Here is a 19,517-nt window from a genome sequence, read left to right on the forward strand (position 1 = left end):
GCATCATGTTCAGTCATATTCTCATTGATACTCAATCATCTTCCATTCCTTAGGTCGTCACTGTCGTTTCTGTATTATCTGTCCGTGTAATATATAATACTCGAGTATGTGAGATACCTTCGCACCGAGGATCCGGACACCACTACAAGATTAGTCGCTAGCGGTGACCTGCGCGCAACCAATTTCCTAACTCCAGTCAAAACACTCTCTACCGTCTGGAACCCCACCAAAAATAAGCGATGGACAAATGATTGCAATTGGTCTCTTCTAACGCATATACACGCCAGACGCCAGGGTACGGTCTACTGGTGTGTCACTACCCTCTTCGAATCATACCGAGGGAGCGCTGTACTTATTGAGGAAATATAATGATGTTATGGCGTACTCCGATTGTTTTAGAACGTACTTGTCAATCTAAATGGATAAAACTATAAAAACACAGCGACCACGCCAATGGATCACTCAAATGTCTGCATGTCGAACGAATATCTAGTACTTATCATGCACCACTTTTTCCGCGCACGATCGCGAGAGCTGACCCAGATTTCGAAAGGAACGACCAACTCTTCAACCAATCGTCTGCATCAAGTGATATAATTACAACAAGGATATGCTTGCCATTTGGTCTGCATAGGATGATACTGTACATCGCCTGACTCTAACTGATATTCAGCTTGCGTGTGATGAACTATGTTGTCATATTTCCCAGCGCATCCTGTAGGCGTTTAACTTGCAACTTCGCTTCGTCTTTTAGGCGTTTGACTTCCAACCTCGCTTCATCTTTATCGAGCATCTCGTATATCCGATCCACCAATCGAACGAGGCCCCCCGCATCATATCGAGCGCTCGGTGTTTCCAGGAGATCGAGAGTGTATGTGACAATGCCAGGTAGTGCTTCAGCTGCTTCTGTCTCAAGGTAGAGGTCATTCCAACGCATCGCCCACCATGCTCCTTTGAGCAGATCCCACCATTCCTTCTCGGATACATTGTCCGGAAAGCCCGGTGGAGCAGGAACCTCTGGGGTTGCGGGGAGGATGGCTGCAAGGTTTGTAGTAGGACGACATTCTTCCTTGTTCGTAGGTTTAGAATCCAGAGCAGAGGTCAGGGTAGCCCGCCCCAACGAGCTTCGATAAACCCCCGAGGGGTTCATCCGTATCAAGATGGCTGCAAGATAGTAAGAATGAGTTGTGACAGACAACGTCGAGTTCATGATGACGTGGTCTAGCAGAGATGTGCATCGCTCTATGTGACCGGCTGTCACTAAATGAGCACGCCAATCACTTTGCTTTGCCAGAGTGAGAATTAGTCGTAGATAGCAGTCGTCACGTCTGGGATTAAAGACAGTGTCTGGATCATCGTCAGAGCGCTGTGGCGCAATAGGTTTGGTTGTGGTGAAGAGAGCTGGTGCAAGCTCCTTTAATAACTTCTCCCGAAATTCTCCATTCTCCTTCTCAACTATCTCCACTAGTTTAAAACGGGCATCAAACATAGCTCGAAGGGCCGTGTGACGAAGCCGAGATGGTTTATCTGCTTCCATGGCGAAGATGATGGCGTCAAGGTAATTGTCTCGTCTGGTGTCACTTCCCAGATCCCGCATGGCACTCAATGCGAGCAGTGCATCTCCCATGGCATCGAAATCCCTTGTTTCGGACTTCCGGAAGTGTACCAGAAAGTCCACGAGCCAATCAAAGTCGTCTGTGGTACGCGAGTCCTCCTTCCAGTCGAAAACACCATCCCAGATCAATGCAACGTCGGTTGGCTGCAAAAATCCTGGGCAGCCAGTCACAATAGCGAGGCGCAAGGCATCGCGTGCTTCAATATCATGACCTTCACCTAGAGTTGTGGTGTACTGGTCAAAAATCTCTTTACACCTCTCAAGTCCCCAGGGAAGATTGAGGCCTTGCCAGTGAGACCACATTTCCAACGGGCCCCCATCAAATTCCTTGACTTTGGAGGAAATGTATTTCTGTATATTTTTATCACATACTACGTGATGCAAGGCTCTCCCGCACGCGAGAGCTCTTCGGCGTGCCGAAAAGGTCCGGACACCAGCACTAAAGCACGATTTGAATGTGCTCAGCAAGCGCAAGGATATAGTTCGCATGTGCAGTTCGGGGTGCAGTTCGGGGGTCCATTTGACGGAAGGCATCAGCCAAGCGACTGAACTGATCACCTCTGGATCTGTGGATGATTCAAATATCCACTTCATCGATGGTACCTCGGAGAGCGTCTCCTCAAGCTCTCCAGTATCAAGCTCTCCGGCATCAGGTGATGGTGACACCTTGCCACGCCAGTCCTTGACGTATTTGTATACGAGCCTGTAGAGCATGCGGATGATTGCTGAAATAGGAGTTTGGAAAGGACACTCTGGAGATCGTAAGGAGGCGACGATGATGAACCAATAAAAAAACACGCCGAACGCCATTGACACGATGACAGCGATGGCTAATTTTCCCTGCTGAGACCATACGACGGCTGAGATAGCGATTCCAAATAAAAGGAGGGAGAATTGCAGTAAAACGGGAAACGATTGCAGTACAGCATGAAAATGCCATGCTTCCAACCCATCTAACTTTTGTTGTCTGTGCTTTCCACGTTCCTCAAGGGAACCACGAATATTGTTCGATTTATAATGGCTGAGCCACTGCTTGCCGAGCACGGCACCAAAAGCAGCCAGAAGGCTGAACGACAATGCAACATATGCCAAACCCTGAAACCAAGTGCCGTTGGGCGATTTGGTGTCTGATCCGGTGGAAGATGAGACGGTGATATTTGGGGAGGTATTTTGAACGAACACGGTGGTCGTGGAGTTAGGTTGCATGGCAATGATAAAAGCTGTATTGATAGCAGAGAAGAGACCAGACTACGATGTTCTCTCAGTCAGACGAACACATCAAAAGAATTCGATAGCTTACGAAAATGAGCACGATGTCCATATCACTGTTGTTTCGCTCTAAGAACTCGCCATCATGCTCTTTGGAAACTTGGTCGTAAGTCGCCCAGAACCTGCTCCGTTCGTCCTTGTCTCCTTTTTCTGCGATACTTGAGTCCTGTAGCGTCTCAAGGATTTGCCGCAAAAGTTCCTGCGGTCTAATGTTGTAAATTGATTAGCTATTGATTATCCACGTGAATCGTATGATGTACCCGTCGTTTATGTTTTGTCGTTGAGATTCTTGAGATATCTGTGTTAATAAAGCAGGAGGTCGCGGAATGTCCTTCCAGTTACTAGTAGATGAGCCACTCGACTCCGTTAGAGGACGGCTTTTGGATTAAACACCTCACTCACAAATTGTTCCTGTTATCAACCATTGGTACTGAAGAATTATGCCCTTTATTGTTGTAACGACCAAGCACTGGCAGGGGAATATCGATAATCAGATACCGCGAGAGAGATGTTGTAGAGGCCGTCACCAAAGCAGATTGTGGCAAAAGTAGCCAGCACATATACTTATATATGGGTAGAGCTTGTTACACCTGCGCTAATTCACGCCACGCGCTAGTAGGAGCGGTAGAATTCATAAGCCGCAGTGACAGGCCAAGCACTCGTCCTAGCTTTATTTGCTACTATCGGGTACATTCCTCATCACCCTGTGGCATTCGGCACACGGGAGACTGACTAACCTGACAGGAAGCGCCCACTGCCATCATAAATGGACCCTTATTGGAAGCATCAGATGTCTTCCTTCGTTCCAAAGTTGTGGTTCAAGGAGACTACATAGTAGCGCCGTAATGATAACGAACCTAATAATGTACGACGGTACCTCAGTTCTTAGCGCGCGATACTAATATGCCTCACCTGAGGTGACGCTCGAGAAGATACCAAGGTCATCAGGCTTGTGTGCAGTGCGAAGAAAACTAGTTTATACAACGAATAGTCACCTTGCTCGCAAGGTCATGTGCAATGAGTAAGGTAGACCTCGGGTAATGCCGAATTTTCATGAGTGACTTGTTGCATATTTATGTGCTTTTGACTCGGACTACCAGCAATGAGCATTGCATCTCATGGCAAGTGTCGCAACCTCAGGCCTCAGGCCTCAGTATCGACGACATTGCCTTTCTCACTGCTATCCTTCGCCGAAATCCCATCATATACTGGACGAGCTACAGCGTGAATTACGGGCACATGATGGTGCGTATTTGTACACACATTTCTGCGCACCCTGCAAACTGGCAGGCTGGATTACAGCCATGGCAAGGGGTTTTTTTTTCAAGCTAAACAACAAAACAACACTCATTCATCCATAGATTTGCGCGTCATATTCTCACTGATACTTATCAATTTTCCATTCCTCGGGTCGTCACTGTCGTTTCTGTATTATCTGTCCGTGTAATATATAATACTCGAGTATGTGAAATATCTTCGCACCGAGGATCCGGACACCACTACAAGATTAGTCGCTAGCGGTGACTTGCGCGCAACCAATTTCCTAACTCCAGTCAAAACACTCTCTACCGTCTGGAACCCCACCAAAAATAAGCGATGGACAAATGATTGCAATTGGTCTCTTCTAACGCATATACACGCCAGACGCCAGGGTACGGTCTACTGGTGTGTCACTACCCTCTTCGAATCATACCGAGGGAGCGCTGTACTTATTGAGGAAATATAATGATGTTATGGCGTACTCCAATTGTTTTTTTTTTTTTTTGCATCAGATTTAGTCCTTTGGGGTCATTGACCCTATGTTGGACGTGTTTCGTCATGTGCGTTTTTCTCTTTATGGGACGAGGCATGTGTATGTAGTAGCGCTGCTTATGGGACTGACACGTACTCCCCGCGTTGCCTGGTGGGGCACTCCAATTGTTTTAGAACGTACTTGTCAATCTGAATGGATGAAACTATAAAAACACAGCGACCACGCCAATGAATCACTCAAATGTCTGCATGTCGAACGAATATCTAGTACTTATCATGCACCACTTTTTCCGCGCACGACCGCGAGAGCTGACCTGGATTTCAAAAGGAACGACCAACTCTTCAGCTAATCGTCTGCATCAAGTGATATAATTACAACAAGGATATGCTTGCCATTTGGTCTGCATAGGAGTGATACTGTACATCGTCTGACTCTACTAACTCTTTGAACTATGCTGCCCTATTTCCCAGCGCATCCTGTAGGCGTTTAACTGCCAACTTCGCTTCATCATCATCGAGCGCCTCGTATATCCGATCTACCAATCGAACGAGACTCCCCGCATCATATCGAGCACTCGGGGTTTCCAGGAGATCGAGAGTGTACGTGACAATGCTGGGTAGTGCCTCAACTGCTTCTGCCTCAAGGTGGAGGTCATTCCAACGCATCGCCCACCATGCTCTTTTGAGTAGCTTCCACCATTCCTGTTCAGATATATTGTCCGGAAAGCCCGGTGAAGTAGGAGCCTCTGGGGCTGCGGGCAGTGTGGCTACAAGGTTTGGAGTGGGACGACATTCTTCCTCGTTCGTAGGTTCAGAGTCCGGAGCAGAGGCCAGAGTAGCCCCCCTCAGCGAGCTTCGATAACCCCCCGAGGGGTTCATCCGTATCAATATGGCTGCAAGATAGTAAGAATGAGATGTGACAGATAATATTGATGGATTGTTCTTGATGATGTGGTCTAGCAGAGATGTGCATCGCTCTATGTGACCGGCTTTCTCTAAGTGAGTACGCCAATCACTTTGCTTTGCCAGAGTGAAGATTAGTCGTAGATAGCAGTCGTCACGTCTGGGATTGAAGACAGCGTCCGGTTCATCATCAAGTCGCTGTGGCGCGACAGGTTTGGTTGCAATAAACAGAGCTGGCGCAAGTTCCCCTAACAACTTCTCCCGAAATTCTCCCTCCTCCTCGTCAACTATCTCCACTAGTTTAAAACGAGCATCGAATACAGCTCGAAGGGCTGCATGGCGAAGTCGGGATGGTTTATCCGCTTCCATGGCGAAGATGATGGCGTCAAGGTAATTGTCTCGTCTGGTGTCACTTCCCAGATCCCGCATGGCACTCAATGCGAGCAGCGCGTCTCCCATGGCATCGAAGTTCCTCGCTGCAGACTTCCGGAAGTGTACCAGGAAGTCCACGAGCCAATCAAAGTCTTGTGTATTACGCGGGTCGTCCTTCCAGTCGAAAACACCATCCCAGATCAATGCAGTATCGGTTGGCTGCAAAAATCCTGGGCAACCAGTCACGATAGTGAGGCGCAAAGCATCACGTGCATCACTTTCGTGAACTTCATCTAAAGTTGTGGCGTACTGGTGGAAAGATGATTTGCAGTCATCAAGTCCCCAGGGAAGACTGAGGTCTTGCCAATGAGACCACATATCCAACGACCATGTATCAGAGTGCATAACATTAGAGGAAGTATAGTTCCGTATACTTTCATCACACGCTACATGATGCAAGGCTCTTCCGCACGCAAGGGCTCTTCGGCGTGCCGAAAAGGTCCGGACTCCAGTAGCAAGGCACGCTTTGAATGTGCTCAGCAAGCGCGAGCATATAGTTTGCATGTGCAGTTCGGGAAGCAATTCGGGGGTCCATTGGATGGAAGGCACCAGCCAAGCGACCGAACTAATCACTTCTGGATCTGTGAAGGATTCGAATATCCACTTCATAGACGGTACATCGGAGAGCGGCTCTTCGGGCTCTCCGGGATCATGCTGTGATGACACTTCGCCATTTCTATGCATATGCCAGTCTTTGATGTACGTGGATGCGCGTCTGTAGAGCATGCGGATGACTGCTGAAATAGGAGTTTGGAAAGGACACTGTGAAGATTTTAAGGAGACGATGATGATAAACCAGTAAAAAAACACGCCGAACGCCATCGACACAATGACAGCGATGGCTAATTTTCCCTGCCGAGACCATACGAAAGCTGAAATAGCAACTCCAAATAAAAGGAGCGAGATTTAGAGTAAAACGGGAAACGATTGCAGCATAGCATGAAACTGCCATGCTTCCAACCCATCTAACTTGTGCTGTCTGTGCTTTCCGCGTTCTTCGAGGGAACCACGGATATTGTTCGATTTATAATGGCTGAGCCACTGCTTGCCGAGTACAGCACCGAAAGCAGCCAGAAGGCTGAACGACAATGCAACATATGCCAAACCCTGAAACCAAGTACCGTTGGGCGACTTTGCGTCTGATCCGGTGGAAGATGAGACGGTAATATTTGGGGAGGTATTTTGAATGAAGACAGTGGTCGCGGAATCGGGTTGCATGGTAATGATAAAAGCTGTATTGATAGCAGAGAAGAGACCAGACTACGATGTTCTCTCAGTCAGATGAACGAATCGAAGAATTCGATAGCTTACGAAAATGAGCACGATGTCCATATCACTGTTGTTCCGCTCTAAGAACTCGTCATCGTGCTCTTTGGCAACTTTGTCGTAAGTCACCCAGAACCTGCTCCGTACGTCCTTGTCTCCTTTTTGCGCGATACTTGAGTCCTGTAGCGTCTCAAGAATTTGCCGCAAAAGGTCCTGCGTTCTAATGTTGGCAATTAGTTAGCCATTGATTATCCATGTTAATCGCGTGATGTACTCATAGGGAGATGTGCTTTGTTGTTGATACTCTTCGGATAGCACACTTTGTCGTTGAGATTCTTCAGACAGGTGACGTGTTGATAGAGGAGGAGGTCGTGGAATGTCCGTCCGATTACTAGTAGAAGTGAGCCATTAGAATACGGTTTTTGGGTCAAAAAACCTCACTCACAGATTGTTCCTGTTATCAACCATTAGTACTGGTAAATTATGTCCTTTGCCGCTTTAACGGTCGAGCAAAATGCTACTGACAATTTGATGCTGCGAGAGAGATGATGCCGAGGCTGTCACCGAAGCAGATTGCGAAAGTAGCCAGCACATATACTTATATATGGATAGAGCTTGCTGAGGACCTGTGCTAACCCACGGCGCGCGCTAGGGGCAGTAGATTTCATAGGCCGCAGTGACAGGTCAAGCATTTGATATGATAGTTCCTAGCCTTATTTGCTACGATTGAACGCATTCCTCATACCCTGTGATATTCGGCACATGGGAGACTAACTAAAGTGACAGGGAGCGCTCACTGCCATCAGAAAAGATCTTTATTGGAAGGATCAGACACCATTCTTCGTCCCCAAAGTTGTGGTTAGAGGAGACTAAGCAGCGCCATAATGATAACGAACCTAATAATATTACGATTGTACCCTGAGTTCTTGGCGCGCGATACTAATACCCTTCACTGAGGCGCTCGAGAAGATACCAAGGTCAGGGTCAGCCTATCGGGCTGGTGTGCAGTGTGAATGTTTATACGGCGAATAGTGACAGCTTGCTCGCAAGGTCACGCCGGTAGACCTCGGGCAATGCCGAATTTTCATGCAAGTGACTGACTTGTGGCAGATCTACTATATAGGTCCTGCAACGCGGCTCAATGCCTGTCAGCTTACATAGGACCTATGATGGGGACTCCGAGCATGTCAGCTGGCGGAGGAACGAGGCCGAATCGATATGCTCCTCATGCACCAATTCTTATGATTCAGGTTCCGGGCTTAGTAGGAACAGCGACGATAATAGGAGTTCGTGGCGCGCAGAATATATTCGGCCGATTCCGATATTCTATTATACTAACTATTTACTCCGCCACTCAGATGCTCTCGTAACTCCGCTAAGCAGTGCACGAGCCATGTCGGCTGATTGCAACGTCTATACTGATGTCACAACACTCCCCCTCAATCTGGAGACATGCCCATCATGTTGGAGAGTCTCTGATGCGACGGTTTAGCTAGCGGTTTAGTGAGTACATCTGCTATCATCCTTTCTGTAGGACAGTATACTTCTTGTATTATTTTCTCGCGAATCTTACTTCTGATGTAATGATTCTTTATATCAAAGTGTTTTGATTTCGCGTGATATTGAGGGTCTCGTGCTATTGCTAACGCTGCCATATTGTCTCCATATAGGATTGTTGGTCCTTCTTGGGCCAATTTCAAATCTTCGAACAAATATCGGAGCCACACTGCTTCCTTTGCTCCATACGCCATCGCTGCATATTCTGCCTCCGTTGAGGATAGCGAAACGGCGTTTTGTTTCTTGGAGCTCCAAGTAATGGCTCCTTCACTAAGTTTGAAGACATATCCTGATATTGAGACTCTATCGCGAACGTCATTAGCATAGTCTGCGTCTGTCCATCCCTCAAATTTGACTTTGGCGTTCGTGGAATCGTTTCCTCGATACTTAATTCCAAGGTTTTTCGTCCCAGCTAGATATCTTAATACCTGTTTTGCCGCTGACCAATGTGTTAGTCCAGGATTTGCAGCAAAAGAGCTTAGCCTTTGTATCGCATACGCGATGTTGGGACGTGTCGCCACTGCAAGATACATTAAAGATCCGACTAACGAGGCGTAACTATTACTTCGTTCGCCTTTTGTGTCGGTATCCTCCTTTTCTAATACAATTTTCAGATCCATGGGCATACCTACTGCGTTGCAGTCCTGGAGTCCATATTTTCGTAGGATTGAATCTATGTACCGTGCTTGAGATAACTTAATTGTTTTCTCGGCACGGTCTCTTGTTATTTCAATTCCTACTATCTTTTTAGGTTCTCCCAGGTCCGTAACGTCCAATATCTCTTTTAGCTGCGTCTTTAATTGACTCATAAGATTGACACTATTTGCAAACAGGAGTAGATTGTCTACCCATACTGTTATAATCTGTGTGCCTGTCTCGGTCTGTCTTATATAGACGCATGGATCCGACTTGGTACGTTTAAATCCTATCTTCGTTAGACGACTATTTAACTCAATGTTCCACTCACGTCCAGATTGTTTTAATCCATACAAGGTTTTTCGAAGTCGACACACTCTTCTGGTACCGTCATCATATCCTTCCGGTTGGACCATGTACACCTCCTCTGTTAAGGTGCTGTTTAAATATGCTCCTTTCACGTCCATCTGCTCAACTTCCCAATTTAGGGCCGCTGCAACAGACATCGTCGATCGTATCGACTCAAGATGTACTACCGGTGCAAAGGTATCTGTATAATCCATACCAGGAATTTGTGAGTACCCTTTCGCTACTAACCTTGCTTTATACTTAATGATTTCACCTTCTTTATTTGTTTTCTTAACTAGGACCCATTTGTTTCCTACGAGCGTCCTGTTCTCGGGTGGTTCTACCAACTCCCAAGTGCCCATTTCGTTTAACTGGGTAAGTTCTGCTCGTATCGCTTCTTCCCATTTTGGCCAATCTATTGACGCCTGTGCTTCTCTTAGATTCTTTGGCTCATTAGGGTCAATGTGTCCTCCTTCTACCATCGCAATCAAGACTATGTCTTCTTCTGTAAGTTCTGGCAATGGTAGTTTACTGTCTCTAACTTCATACGACTTAGATCTATCATCTTCGTCATTATCAAAGTCCGGTAAGTCTGGTTCATTCATTTTTCGGTAATCTTTTTTAACTGGTTGTCTCTTGGTTCTTCTGGGCAGCTCATTTGTCTCTGGTGGCTCTTTCCGCTTATTATCTGCGGATATACGCTCATTTGAGCTCTTTTCTTGTAAGTGTTCTCATATATCTCTATGCTGTTCATTTACGGAGTGTTCTTGTATAGGTGATTGCATGTCAGCTCCCCCTGATGTCTGCGCATCTATCTCCCCCATATCAATCTCCCCCTCGTGCTGTACATCATTAGCGCTTTCTGGGATCTTTTCTGGTGAGTTTATAAACTTGTAGTTTCTACTCACTCGTATCTGACGTGTTCGGGCGTCATAGTAATGTATTGCCTTCGGTCCATCCACAAAGCTGACAAAGACTTGTTTTATGGACCTAGGCTGCATCTTAGCTTGGTTGGCGTTCTCCTGGAGAACATATACAGGTATGCCGAATTCTTGTAAGTATGACACGTCAGGTTTCTTACCACTCCATACTTCTTCAGGGGTTGAATGATCTAATGCTCAGGTTGGTGCCCGATTTCTTACATATGCGGCGTGTGCAACCGCTTCTGCCCATAGGAACTCTGGTAACTCTCTTTCAGTTATCATCGCTCTCGCTAATTCTGTTAGCGTTCGATTCTGTCTTTCTGATACTCCGTTTTGCTGTGGTGAATAGGGCGCTGTTGTTTGTAAGTCTATTCCCTTCTCTTTACACCATGTTATCAGCTCATTATTTATATATTCAGTACCGTTATCTACCCTAATTGTCTTGGGTGATTCGGTTCGTTGTCTTTCAAGGTAAGCGATATATTGCTTTACCTTTGATGATGCCTCATTTTTGTGTTTCAGAAATTCAACGGTACATTTCCTGGAACAATCGTCCACGAAGGAGATATAGTAGCGGGCTCCTCCTATAGATTGAGTCCTTGCTGTTACAATCGTTATCTCATACTTTTACATTCTTACGATATGCCTTCCTTTCTTGACCTTGTACTTACTATCTCACGATGACTTGGTCTGTGCGCACATATTTGACCTATTTAAGCACATGTATTACGCTTGTATTCTTCACTTGAATCTTACTAGGTTTTACCTGGAACATCCTTCGCTTAAGACCTCCAATCTTAAGTCGTCTTGAAACCCGATTCTTAATCAAAGCACTCCTTTGACTAAGTCCACCGAACTCTCTCTTGTCTGAGAGACTGAGAATCTCAACGACCGAAAACTCTGTCGAGTTGTCGTTGTTAGAACTATCCTAGTTCGTAACAAAAGATTCAAGTCGAAAGACACCACACATCTGTGTGTGTCCGAAACCAACAGAACAAAGAAGACAAACCGAAAACAAGAAGAACTGCTGAGCAAGACAGCCAGCACAGACAGCAGACCTGACATCACTCACCCCAAGACTACAGGCCTTGAACCTTGGTACTTTAGTACCCCCGCTCAATATGTCGACATCAAACACTAGCAGCGGCAAAGAATTCGAATACAAGATAAACCACCCTCCCATATTCAATGGAGATAGGGATCTGTCTAGATCATTTCTCCTATCCTGTAACGCTTACATGGATATCAACGATAAACTCTACAAAGAAGACAAACATCGCATCATTTTCATCATGTCGTTTATGAACGAAGGAAATGCCAGATTATGGAAAGAAGAATTTCTGGAAGACGCTCAATTCATTGACTCCTCCGGACAAAAGAAAGGATATGGTACCATGAAAGATTTCTTAGAAGCTTTCAATAAAGCATTCTCCGCCATCGATCCTTCCGGAACAGCAATGACCAAGCTGGGAGCTCTCAAACAAACCGGAGATCTTCAGACTTATATCGCCGATTATCAGAGGTTGATCGCTCAGGCAAAAGTCAAGGAAGAAACCGCCAAAATCTTTCACTTCCAACAAGGACTCAATATAGGAATCCTTATCAAGATGTTCAATGCTGGAAACGTCCCAAAGAACTTCGATGACTACATCGCCGCAGTAGTCGACATCGATAACTGCCACACACAGTTACAATCCATCAGATCCCGCTTCCCTATACAACAGAAGAAGAAAAGATTTGGGGATCAAAGATTTGTACCCACAAGGGATCGTGATGCCATGGTGATTGATCGACTTACGGATGAGAGTCACCAAGAACACATGCGTGTTGGAAAGTGCTTCACTTGCCACCAGATCAGACACCGTGCTCGGGAATGTCCGCAGAAGAAAAAGGGTCCTCCCTTTGTCCGCAAAGTAGAACAAGAGGAAGAAGAAACTAGGCACATTCAAGAGGATTTTTGAAACGGAGAAACATATCGACGATGGAATCTCCAATAGAACCTGTACGTTTGATACGAGCTGTCAATGATAAGAAAGAACTTCGCATTCCCATTACTCTCATATCTCGAAAACAGGAAAATGTCGAAACAAGTGCAGTAATCAATTCTGGCGCTTCTGGAACCTATATCTCCGAAAGCTTTGTGAAAAAGCTTGGGATAAGAACCCGAAAACTGAAAAAACCATTCAATATCCGAACCGCAGACGGAAGCTATTTCAGCAGCGGACCAGTAAATCGGTACTGCACCCTTATCATCAAAATTGATGAACGAACCATGATAGGAAAATTCAACATTACCAACTTAGGAACACGAGACCAAATTCTCTTGGGAATTCCGTGGCTCCAAAAGATGAATCCCTCTATCAACTGGGCAGAACGAACTCTCTCACTTCCTTGTACCCCAAAGTCTATCGAAATCTCGGAAAGAATTCAAAAACTCAGCACCTCCCCCGAACAAAGAAAGTGGACAAATTCCAAACTAAAGAAACAGCCATCCAACTTCTCTGCTTCCATCGAGGAAATCCCCAAAGATGTACCACTGTTGCTACCAACGGAGGATGACGATCTTTTTGACACTCAGGAAGACGTTTGGTGCGCTCCACCGGTGCAAGATGTCTCTACCTATAAGCTAGATGACGGGGAATTCCTGGTCGAATACGGTGCTGATGGAGAATTCGTTCGAATTATACAAGAAATTTCGCTCAATACTCCTCTCACAAAGGATGGAACATCCTTTTCGGAACAAATTCCGATCATCACCCCTCTTAAAATTAGCAACAAGGCGCAAGAGTTTGCAACGGAAGAAAAGGAAAAACAGAAGAAACCCTTCGAAGAACTCGTGCCCGCTTATCTCCATGAGTATGCGGATGTATTTGCCAAAGATGGATTAAAACAACTTCCCCCGGAACGACCAGGAATAGACCACCGCATAGAAACAAAACCTGGGTTCCTTCCAAGGACGTCTAAAGTGTACCCTCTCTCACCAAAAGAAAGGCTTGCGGTGAAGAAATTCATTGACGAAAATTTGGAAAAAGGTTTTATCACTCCGTCAAAATCTCCACAAGCCAGTGGGTTCTTTTTCGTAGGAAAGAAAAGTGGAGAGCTTCGTCCCTGTCAAGATTATCGAGGCATTAATGATCAAACGATAAAGAACTCTTATCCCCTTCCACTTCCGGCAACTCTTATCGAATGACTACACGGGGCAAACTTCTTCACGAAAATGGATATTAGATCAGGATATAATAACATCCGTATCCATCTGGATGACCGATGGAAAGCCGCGTTTACCACGGAGCACGGATTATTTGAACCAAATGTAATGTTCTTCGGGCTATGCAACTCACCTGCCACCTTTCAAGCATTTATGGATAATGAATTCCGTCAGGAAATCAACGAAGGATGGCTGGTAATATACATGGACGACATCCTTATCTTTTCAAAGACACTTGAAGAACATCACGAACGGACAAGGCGGATCTTAACAAAGATTAGAGCAGAAAAGCTATTTCTGAAACCAGAAAAATGCACGTTCGACTCTCAAGAAGTCGAATTTCTTGGCATGATCATTGAACCAGGATCCGTAGAAATGGACAAAGCAAAAACCAACGGCATCAAAGAATGGCCCGTTCCTACTTCTGTTAAAGAAGTTCGGTCATTTTTAGGATTCTGCAACTTCTACCGATCATTTGTCGCTCACTACTCAGATATCGCTCGTCCCCTTATCGATCTGACCAAGAAGGATACCATTTTCTCTTGGAACGCTCAGCATCAGGAAACATTCGACCAGTTGAAAACCTGTTTTACCACCCATCCTGTACTCCGCAACCCAGACCCCTTAAAACAATTCGCTATTGCCACAGACACTTCATTAGTGGCAACAGGAGGAGTTCTATTACAAACTGACGAAAACAGTGTCTATCACCCCTGCGCCTATCTATCACAATCATTCAATCCAGCCGAACGAAATTATCCAATTTTTGACCGAGAACTCCTTGCCATAATTTGTGCGCTAACCGAATGGCGGCATTATCTTAAAGGACATCCCTCCCCGATTATAGTTTTCACAGATCACATGAATTTGCTCTACTTTAAGAAAGCTGAACACTTATCCCGTTGACAAGCACAATGGCAGATGCTTCTGACTGACTTTGATCTGGAGCTACATCACGTTCCTGGTTCTAAATTAGCTGTACCTGACGCCCTTTCTCGGCGATCGGACCATGATACCGGATCTTCCGATAACGATAACACCATCCTACTTCCCGATTCCATGTTTATCCGACTCATTGATGACGACCTTCGCGCTACCCTTGCCAGCCCAGATGCACTTAACGACCCACTATTCGCCACTGCCGTAGACGCTCTCAATGGTGTCTGTCTTCCCCCCATGAAATCCGCTTTAAGTGATTGGAAAGTAGATTCTGGGATATTGTCTTACAAAAACTGAGCGTATATCGCTCCTGATCATCGCAAAACTATGTTGGCTCAATACCATGACCATCCAACTGCCGGTCATCCCGGACATTTTAAAACCGAGGAATTGGTCAAACGCGAGGCGTGGTGGCCAGGTATGGGAGCCTTCATCCGGAAATACGTTGAAGGATGTGCCACCTGCCAGCAAATGAAGGCTGATACACATCCTGTTACGCCACCTCTCATCCCCATTTCCTCCCTTGCCACTCACCCCTTTTCACAGATCTCAGTCGATCTTATCACGGACCTTCCCATTTCCTCTGGCTTTGATTCCGTCATGGTCGTGGTAGACCATGGGCTTAGTAAGGGGGTGATAATTACTCCTTGCCATAAAAATATTACCTCTGAAGGGGTAGCCAAACTATTCCTGAAACACGTATTCAAACGCTTCGGATTACACGACAAAGTAATCTCTGACCGAGGACCCCAATTTCTCTCAAAATTCTCCATGGAATTAGCTCGACTCCTCGATTATTCTATCGCCCCTTCCACCGCCTATCATCCACAGACTGATGGACAGACTGAACGACTCAATCAAGAACTAGAAACATACCTATGAATCTATTGCAGCAATGACCCAACTAACTGGGTAGAACACCTTCCCATGGCAGAATTTGTTCACAATCATAGAAAGCATGACGCCCGAAATGCTTCACCTTTCTATATCATGATGGGTTATGAGCCTAAAGGAATCCCCCATGTCTTGGCAGACTCAATGGTACCAGCCGTGGAAGAACGAGTTCGACTTCTTCAGAAGATCAGAGAAGAAGCAATAGCCTGTCACAACATCGCTATGCAATGGATGGCAGAAAGATCCTTCAGCCAGAAGTACCAACCATGGAAAGTAGGCGATAAGGTGTGGTTATCTGCAACCAATCTCCGTCTAAAACTCCCATCTCGGAAACTCGCCCCGAAAAGATATGGCCCCTTTCCCATTTCTGCCGTACTATCTCTGATCACGTTCACGCTCCAATTACCTCCGCAATGGAAAATACATCCCACGTTCCATGCTTCCCTATTATCGTCCTATAGCGAAAATGACGTTCACGGGCTGAACTTCTTGGAACCACCACCTGACATTCTGGAAGAAGAAGAAGAATACGAAATAGAAGCTATACTGGCTCACAAAGGTACCAGCAAACGTCGCCGTTATCTTGTATCATGGAAAGGATATTCCTCTGCTAGCAACGAGTGGATCCCGGAAGAAAACCTGGAAAATGCCGGAGAAACCCTTTCGATCTATAAAAGAAAACACTTGCTGTGATATCCTCCCATCAACATAAACATTATGTCCTTCCCAGTTTCTTACACTCTCCCCTATGAATCCACGTTCGCCCCAATCGACCTATCCTCCGACGAAGGAAGATTTGAATCCTTCATCTCAGAAATCGAAGACCTCACTCTCATCAAAGCCGCAATCCTTTGTCCCCAACATGCCATTGAAATCAATAAGATCCTTATCAACCGAAACGCCTTCTCCGTCAATCTCCTCGTTAACGTCATTAGATCAGCCAAACTCGTTGAAAGACTCGTTCGACATGTGGAGGAACCACGTGTTCAACATGGCATCATGCATTTACAGAAACACATTCGTGCTTACACTCTGTGTCTTATCCCTCAGGAGGTTAGGGCAGATATCCAGGAAGCTATTCACATCGTTGCTGAACAAGTCACCAGGGTCGCTCGCCCACCATCTCCACAACCAGTTGAACGAACAACTGCGACTCCACCACCTTCCTATGACGGTGGAATTCCCATTCCTCCTCCTCGTGTGTCTGACGAGCTACTGGCTGCTGTTAACAGCCTCATGGAGATTACCAACGCCATGATCGTTAACCTGCAAGAAGAAATCCAACTTGCGTTACAACTGGCTTCCACAGCATCCGCAACCATGTCTGATACAGTTGTTGCTCCAGTAGAGACTGTAGAGCACCCGGAAAACCTTTACACTGCCTTCTCTTCTACGCACGAAGAGATAACCATGGAACAGTCGATTTCTCCTCCCGACAAAACCATTGTGCTTGCTGAAGCACTCAAAGCGCTACACATCCATCCACCAATGACTATTCCATCCACACTTACTCCACCAACATTCGTGGATTGCCTTGTCCCAGTACAAGCCCTTGGACCTACCGCCCCTGCAGAGTATGCTGAGCTAATCGCGGAAGCAGAACGAATCCCCATGCCATTATCCTCCATCTATGTACTCGCTAAAGAAGACGTAGCCCAGATTAAAGAATCTTCTCGAAGAAGAAGAAGGTCCCCTAAATACCGAGGCAAGGGAAAGAAAAGAGCCTCTAGCGATGATGAAGCATTCAGTCACCGTCCCACTCCTCCCGTTATACGCCCTTCATCCTCGAACCCAGACGAAAACCGTGTTTGCAGATACTGTAAAACCCTTGGCCATCGCCAAACCAATTGTCCCGATTATTATTGCAGGATATGCAGGGAACTCTCCCCTGGACATCTATCCTTGTATTGCCACAAATTCACTGGAAGCTCCCCTACTACGCTTACTTGGAAGGATGAAGGATTCTACCAAGAACTCTCTCATTGGGAGAAAAGTTTAGATGAAGCTTACGTCAGCCAGTGCCAGGAAGAAGAAGCCCTCCGACAGGCGGAGTACCTTACTGGAGGAGACGATCAGCTTGACTATTCCGATGACCCTATCTATTGGGCAAACCAGGACGACTCTAACCATTGTGAATACCAAGATTATGAGTAAAGTCGGTGACTTCACGCTTAGTAAGGGGGTAATGTTACAATCGTTATCTCATACTTTTACATTCTTACGATATGCCTTCCTTTCTTGACCTTGTACTTACTATCTCACGATGACTTGGTCTGTGCGCACATATTTGACCTATTTAAGCACATGTATTACGCTTGTATTCTTCACTTGAATCTTACTAGGTTTTACCTGGAACATCCTTCGCTTAAGACCTCCAATCTTAAGTCATCTTGAAACCCGATTCTTAATCAAAGCACTCCTTTGACTAAGTCCACCGAACTCTCTCTTGTCTGAGAGACTGAGAATCTCAACGACCGAAAACTCTGTCGAGTTGTCGTTGTTAGAACTATCCTAGTTCGTAACACTTGCTGGACCCCATACATCACTATGGGTAAGTTCGCATGGTTTTTCTGCACGTTGATCTACTAATTTCAGGAAAGGTTCCCTTATTTGTTTTGCGCGAATGCACGCTTCGCATTCAAATTGAGGTTCACTTTTATCTATATTCAAGCCGTCTACTAACTTTTCGTTATACAGCTTTTTAAGACCTGTTACCGCTACATGGCCATATCTTTTGTGCCATGTCAGCCAATCGGCTGGTGGTCTCTCTTTTACGGTATGTGTCTTTTCTATTAGTCTTAACTTCGCTCTAACATTTAGTTTATATAGGCCATGTTCAATATGTCCTTCTGCAATGTGTTGTCCTTGTTTGGCATACAAGGCCACTTTTCCACCGCCGAACCTAGCACATCCGCCATCTTTGTCTAGCTGGCGCACAGATAATAGATTGTTTGATGTGTTTGGTACGTATAATACATTCTTTAGATAAAATTTGACCTTTTGTCTGCCTATATAGCTTTCGAGTTCAACTGTGCCTCGCCCTTTCACTTCAAGGGGGTCGTTTCCTATCCCGACAACTTCACTTTTCATTGGGACATATTCTGTAAGTGCAGTTCGAACTCTGGTTATATGCGAGGTTGTTCCTGAATCTGCGAACCACTCATACCAGATCATTGATTCTTGTTCGCTCTTCAGGGAAAGATCAGACTGAAGCATAAACACAATTTTAGGTTCATCTTCAACTTCCATATCGGTGAAGGTTCAACGATACAGCGAGGCACGAACAATGCTCCAGACTGTATCTATAATTGTTGTAAGGTCGTGCGTTGCCTAGTCTGCTATACTTGAGACGACAAGTGCGTTCGACCCTAAAGGGGAAGCGAGTGCAGCAAGGATCTAGAGGTATGCGCTGAAAGCGCTACTGGTTGGCCAATGCAAAGCGCGAGAAAGCGCAGGTGCGCGCAAGGCGCGGGAATGCGCGCGTGTATGGCGCGAAGCGTGGGAAAGTGTGCTCGTGTATACAGATATGAGAGAGAGTAAGAGTGAGTTTGCTTAAGTGATGATATGATGTAAGACAAGAGAAGGGAGATGCGAGGTGCAACTTAATAGATTTCTACTATGTTCTGCTAGGTGAATAGTGGGTAGTAACCAGTAAGTCCTCTGTCGTTCTGGTGGGAGAGTAAGTTAGTAAGTATGTACTGCTGGCGCTTAAGTATGGCGCCTAAGCGCTGTCATGCGGAGCTGAAGCGCTACCGAGTAAGGTATGTAAAGATAT

At 45.8% G+C, this 19,517-nt stretch overlaps 3 protein-coding genes across 3 annotated transcripts; all 3 read right to left on the minus strand.

Annotated features, from left to right (window-relative positions):
* Positions 1-688: 688 nt before the first annotated feature.
* Positions 689-3,309, minus strand: F5147DRAFT_768209 (uncharacterized protein; the record flags this gene model as incomplete). The annotated part of the gene is made up of 4 exons (XM_041440940.1): positions 689-2,863; positions 2,916-3,090; positions 3,145-3,225; positions 3,287-3,309. The coding sequence occupies 4 exons, from the start codon at positions 3,307-3,309 to the stop codon at positions 689-691; spliced, it is 2,454 nt and encodes an 817-aa protein (XP_041298591.1).
* Positions 3,310-5,027: 1,718 nt separating this feature from the next.
* Positions 5,028-6,210, minus strand: F5147DRAFT_669696 (uncharacterized protein). The gene has a single exon (XM_041435492.1). The coding sequence runs from the start codon at positions 5,996-5,998 to the stop codon at positions 5,087-5,089; it is 912 nt and encodes a 303-aa protein (XP_041298592.1). The 5' UTR covers positions 5,999-6,210; the 3' UTR covers positions 5,028-5,086.
* A 667-nt stretch (positions 6,211-6,877) lies between these two features.
* Positions 6,878-7,705, minus strand: F5147DRAFT_768211 (uncharacterized protein; the record flags this gene model as incomplete). Its single annotated transcript, XM_041440941.1, has 4 exons — positions 6,878-7,231; positions 7,283-7,457; positions 7,512-7,628; positions 7,683-7,705. 4 exons carry the CDS (start codon positions 7,703-7,705, stop codon positions 6,878-6,880), a joined length of 669 nt encoding a protein of 222 aa, XP_041298593.1.
* Positions 7,706-19,517: the final 11,812 nt, after the last annotated feature.

Source organism: Suillus discolor, assembly GCF_016758755.1.
Source record: "Suillus discolor strain FC423 chromosome Unknown F5147scaffold_4, whole genome shotgun sequence".
NCBI lineage: Eukaryota > Fungi > Basidiomycota > Agaricomycetes > Boletales > Suillaceae > Suillus > Suillus discolor.

Coding starts and splice junctions, on each gene's coding strand:
- F5147DRAFT_669696 (XM_041435492.1), bottom strand. CDS start 5,998: ATGGGAGACGCGCTGCTCGCATTGAGTGCCATGCGGGATCTGGGAAGT.